Below are 6,297 nucleotides of genomic sequence, written 5' to 3' on the forward strand. Positions count from 1 at the left end.
ATGATAAAACTTTCATGGACTTCTACATTAACTGTTCCCTCCTGGTGGAATGACCTGCCCAGCTCAATCCAAGCAGCTTAATATTTTCAAGAAACGTCTGAAAATACATCTCTTTCATCTTCATTTGACCCTCTAACTCTAGCACTCTTTATTCTAATGCTAATTCTAATTTTATCTGCTGGTTTTTTTAATTAAATAAACTTGACCCTCTAACATTTGCACTCTCTATTCTATTTCTATTCTAACTACTTGTTTTATTTAAAAAGAAAAGAGCCTTTAACACTAGCATTCTCTATTCTTTCTGCTTGTTTTCTTTTTATTTATTATAAATAATGACCTTCTAACACAAGCATTATCTATTCTTTTTCTGTTCTATCTACTTGTTTTCTTTTTATTTATTCTAAAAACAAAACAAGCAAACAAACAAAAAAAACCCTTGCTACGTATACCGCGTTAGGCGAAACCCTGCCTCCTTCCCCCGCCCACTAACCCCGCCCCCCACTGTCCTATTTTTGGAAAACTAAAATATGGTCACCCTATCACAGAAATAATGTAAGTTTTTCCTCAATGTAGTATGGAAACTATTAACATTTCAGTAAGTGGGAAAAAAGTATAATACCTCCTCCAGAGTGTCATCCTGTAGCTCAGGCGGTCCCAGATCAACGCTCTTACGTCCATCACGTTTCTGCTTCTGTTTGCTAGGGATTTTCTTGATGTTGCTTCCGTGACTAAGGCGCCGGACTGGGCTGGTCAACCATTTCTTCAGTGTATTCCCAGAGCGCTTGGGTCCAGGGGAGCTGCTCTGCAGGGAGTTCAGGGATGCCTGCGGCTGTAATGTGGCCACGGACTCGGTCTTCCCTTCTGGGCCGCTAATCGCATAGTTTTCTGTAGGACAAAGAACATAGAGAAGGGTGAATGAAAGTAAAGTTCATGATGAAGGTGATGATCAGTCCTAAAATAATTTTTAAGGAATATTCCAGGTAAAATTCAAATTAAGTTGCAATTTCTGCATCATTGACATTACCAAATGGAATTGTGAAAATACTAGTTGGGGAAAATAGGATTCTGAAATACTCCACCCATCCATCCAATGGCCAGAAAAACAGGCAGTCCCACCCCAAACTCACACATCCGGTTGACACAATGGTTGGGATAGTCAAACAAACAGAACAATGTTTTGAAAGCAACAAATAGCCACAGTGTTTATGCTTTTCTGGGAGCTTACAGACTATGGACAGCATCTGTGGCATATTGTTGATTACCATATTTCACAGACTCACCCCTCAGATTGTTACAAAGAAAACAAACAGAAAATACACTTACAATAATGAACTTACAATGGAAGTCTAATAAAGCACTTATATAAATTCTTTAGTAAACACATTTATTACTTGAGTTATAAAGTTTGAATGAATTGAATTAACCCTAAACTAGTGAAATATTGGTTTCCTCCCATTCCCAGTCAAAATCACTTGAACACGTTGTTTTCAATCATCTCTCTTCTTTCCGGTCACAAAAAATTTGCTCAAATTTGCTTTAGTCAGGCATCAAAAGAGGACATTCAATAGAGATCAGTCCGGAAGCTCTGCAGTTGGCAAGACCCACTATCAGATGATCAATCCTCAATCTCCTAGCTTTTGACCCCAGACTACCAAATCCTCCTGTGTATCATCTCGAGCCTTGGTCCCATCTGCACTCCACTGGTTTGAGTCCTAATTTACAGGTAAATCATTCAGGGTTATTTTGGAGAGGAGGGGTGTTTAAATCACATTAACTTCCCACAGGGGTGCCTCAGGGTTCAGTGTTTAGCCCCCTTTTCTTCTCACATTAAAACTGGGACATATCATCCAGGTTCTATTATTTTTTGTGGTATTCAACAGCATGCTCAGACAGTATAACTGGACAGGTTAATTGTTTAAGATGTAACACTATAAACACATTAATTCAAAGTTAATGATTGCCTTCCACAAATGCAAACCACACACCTAACAAAGTCAATATTCTTGTGATGTAGAAGAAGCTCAAGCAGACATTACCCATACTATTAAAGCACACTGTAACTGCATTTTCATGAAAAATGATTTGTAGAGTATTGCAACATAAAAAGCCTTTTCTGCTGTGTTCTGAGTGTGTGTTCAAAGATTGGTGATCACTGAATTACAATTAGTTATAAATTATTATATTCTATAATTAATAATTATAATCATTCTAGAGATGCATAATATATTGGTATATTATGCATAATATAACTGCTAATATCAGCAGGGTTTTAAATGATCAGTATCCATGTCATTAGGTAACAAACAGGAGACAAAACAATACAGATATATAATATTGCTCATCATATATATAACATTACTATGGTTATCAGCCAAATTTTCGATGTCAGTGCATTCCTAATTCTAATCATGCACTATTTAACATGTTAAAATTTCAAACAAATTGGCATTATATCTCACTGAAGCATCACTGAAAACATTCCATGTATTTTTTCTCTCTTGCGCTTACATGCCTGATTCATGATAAGATCATCAAGTCTCATAACCAACAGAAGAACTTGTTCTCCAAAAGCCCATGTGTGGATGACATCTGTGCATTTAGTACGGACTTCAATGGCTGACTCATTAGAGGAAGTGACCTTGTGAGAGTTGATCATAAAGCTTGCGACGGAAACATCAGTGAATCTCTACTACAACCCAACATTTTCTGCAGAAATCACAGCTGCCTCAAATGAGCATCGAGCTGTCAGAGTCCTAAAACAGAACGAATGCTGCTCTACACACATGCTGTACACACTGTTCTGCGTTTGTCTCACCAGGCTCGATTGAACACGTGTGAGCCATTCACGAGAACCAGCCATCACAGGAGTGTGTGTCCATCTGCTGCTTGATGGAGTGCATCCCGTCAAGTGCTGTTGTGCTTTTTGAAGAGCGAACCTGCGTAATACACAGACTGACTGACGACAAACGTGGAGTCTTGTGAGTGTGTGATTATGTGTGGAGCAAAGAGAGGCTTTAATGAGAACAGTCATTAAGCACTGCCCTTTACACACACACACTACACACACACTTCTCCTGCTGCTGCCTCAGTAACCGAGAGACAGACAGAGAGAGTTCTTTGTTCTTTTAAGTTGTCACATCACATTTCCACAGAAAGGAGCATCTGGATCATATGACTAGTTTTACTGCAAAGCAAAACCAACTCACAGGAACTCGCATTGACACATATCAGAGTCCTGCTCATGGAAAGCTCCTGCAAGAAATGTTGTAGAACTGAACGTATAAATAAATACGCCAAAATTCTGAATAAAATTTGACTTTGGCTAGTATATTATAATGTGTTGTAAGTCTGTTACTCTTCATTTGGCTAGTAACTTTATTAGGAACTGCAACATTATAAGTTACAAGTATGTCTGAACGTCATAGATGAAAGTGATGTGAACAATTCAAACCAAACAGACATAAATGCTCTTTTTTTTTCCTTCTACAACTCAGTTTAGACAAATATGTGAAATATTGCTCACATTAAGGCACCAAAACTAAAATATGAGAAACAAAATCATGATATTTTGTAAGAAATGCAGTTTCATTGATAGACAAGAATGACTCAAACAGGTATACAATGCTGCAAATAAATGACCTTAATACTACTAATATGCAAGTTTAGATTATATATATATTTTAAATAATAAAAAAAGTGGAAAATAAAGTTTCATGGCCGGTAAATTTGATTTATTTCACTCGCCATTGGAAGGTGTGGCATGTGAGGAATATTTCTGGAATTGTTTAAAAATCCCAGTAACTCACTGATGCTGTGAAGCATAAAAAGTCCTTTTTGCACTGTTTTTCATTCTCAGTTTTCGTTAACAAGACCAAACTGACTTTTACAGTAGTAACTGGTATTTAAGCAAAAAACTACAAAAAAAAGAATTCAATGCTAGTGACAGAACACTCTAATTGTCATCAATTTTGACATCACTTCCTTCATGTTCTGTTCTGCTACTCACAGGTACTTCACTGGCCTTTTGAAACTCAATCCAGTGGATCTGTGCAGTAAAAATACCATGCATGGCTTCATTTGAGGAGCTTTGTGGCATGGCAACTCCTCTGAAAGGCGCAAAGAGAGAAAAACGACCCCAAAAGTATTTAAACGCTTGAGTCTTACAAAAAAAAAGCTAATGTCACGTTTCTTCATAACTTTTAATCAGCTGGTGTTTAAGGCCCTGTCCACACGGACGCGGTCATTTTTAAAACCGCAGCTTTTTCTACGCGGTTAGGCCATTCGTCCACACTCAAACGCAGCACCAGGTCATTGAAAGAGTTTTTGGCTTGAGGCGTCAGCGCCTGCGCTGTTATCTCCACCTACTGGAGACTTTTTCAGGCTTCTGATTGGCCAACATGGCTTTACAGTTGAGATCATATCGCCACCTGTTGGTTTGGCATGCTCTTGACAGTGCTTCATAGCATGCGTTTGTGTTTTCATGTGGACAGAGATTTTTTTAAAAACAGAAGAAGGAAAAACTCCGTTTATAAAAATACCCGTGTACGTGTGGACATGGCCTTAGTGATTTGCAGTGGATATTTGAAGTAATTTGTCCTCAAGGTCACACAGGTGTCCTATCAGAGGAACCACAGGTGTAACCTTTAGTTTTACTACCATTCAACTAACACAAAGTGTCCAGATACCACATGAAAACCTGTGTTTGCACTATTTTCTTTATAATAAATGTTTTAACCTGTTTTGATATTTTGCATCTAAGTGCGTCTCGAATGTCCAAATACTTTGCGTTAAAATCAAAAATAAGACACAGTGGCCTCATTTCACATGAGTCAGAGTTCCCGGCGCTGTTGTGAAAGTTACTGATACTCCCACCTCATACTCCTCATACTTCCCATAGAAAGACTGAAAGTAATGATGTCATGGTAATTCATGTGAGATGAAAAATAAGAACGTGAAACAACAACTAATAAACAAGCTATCATTTAGAAGCATATGCTCTGGACAATAGAATGTAGCACGATTTACACTCAACAGCTGCTATAAAACTAGTAGTTCTGCTCCTGGATACTGACTGTGGTTCCAGCTTTGCTTTCCAGCACTCCAGCCATACAAAATGCACTGTATATATTACCAGAATTGTATGATACGTCACACCTGTTGACCAGCAACTGTGTGTTTGTCTGTGTAGCACTAACAGAGACCAACTATTAACCTTATCTGTATAGGGACTGTATTGTCTAGCAAACAGAACAAGAGCTTTTTGTAGGTGAAGATTTTTTTTTTTTTTACAGTTTAAATAATGTATCCTAACTAAACTTTATATGCAGAGACAACTATAACAAATGACACACTTCATTTCAGCTTTTAGGTTTCACTTTGGATTTAAGGCCCTCATATCTGAGACATATGTACAATCCATTCATAAATTCCATCTTCAGCCAAACAATGTGGCGTCTTCCACACGACTTCCTGACACACAGAGGTGCGACTGAGAGAACGGGTTAGTCTTCACTGAAGCATGCAGACAGACATGTCCTCCTTTATCATCTGTTTAGTCTTTGCACTGACATTCCTCGCTGTCAATAGAAACCCAGGCATGTTTTAAAGCGTGTGGCGTTTTTCCAGATACTTCACATTAGATTCTTCTGAGCTGAGCCAGTTCTGAAACACACAGGAAGTCCAGACAGACAGCATTCCATTCATAGGTGAGGAGTTTCAAATGCGTTTACCTGACAACACCTCTCGCATCACAATACAGTTCTGCTGACTGTACATTACACGCATTACTGACTGTAAATGTTCTAAGCGCTCAGGAGGAAGAAAAACAGGGAAATAATTGCCATGTTCCCACATTATCTCTCTCTTAGAGCCATTTTCAAAGAGCCACTAAAGCTCTTTTGATGAAAAGAGGATTTGAACTAATTTGCTCTTCAAAAACTGCAGGAGTCACGTTCAAGAGCTGGACAGACAGACAACACTACACATTAACAGATCATTTTGCATAATTATGTAACACAAGTGACGAGCTTTCTACCGGAGTCAGTTTAGCAACATTGAAGTAAACAACAATACAAAGAGTATCATAAATTATAGCTAGGGTAAAAAAAAAGTCAGAAACCCAAATCTTATGACAGTATCCATAATTGTACATCAAAGTAACTATACACGAAGTCTGACATTAAAAAATGTAAAATGTACATGTAAAATGTATTGTAACACTAGTATATATATATATATATATATATATATATATATATATATATATAAATGAGCTGTGTTACAAGTCGCTATAAAAAT

General features: G+C 37.7%; 1 protein-coding gene across 1 annotated transcript in view; it reads right to left on the reverse strand.

Annotated features, from left to right (window-relative positions):
• The window catches only part of LOC107671281 (kalirin-like), a 59,537-nt gene that overhangs the window by 33,592 nt on the left and 19,648 nt on the right, over positions 1-6,297 (reverse strand). Inside the window, exon 3 of the mRNA XM_016464174.1 lies at positions 620-885. Within this exon, the coding sequence (XP_016319660.1) occupies positions 620-885 (266 nt within the window). The remainder of the gene's footprint in view (positions 1-619; positions 886-6,297) is intronic.

This window comes from Sinocyclocheilus anshuiensis, unplaced genomic scaffold (genome assembly GCF_001515605.1).
Source record: "Sinocyclocheilus anshuiensis isolate Anshui unplaced genomic scaffold, SAMN03320099.WGS_v1.1 scaffold284, whole genome shotgun sequence".
NCBI lineage: Eukaryota > Metazoa > Chordata > Actinopteri > Cypriniformes > Cyprinidae > Sinocyclocheilus > Sinocyclocheilus anshuiensis.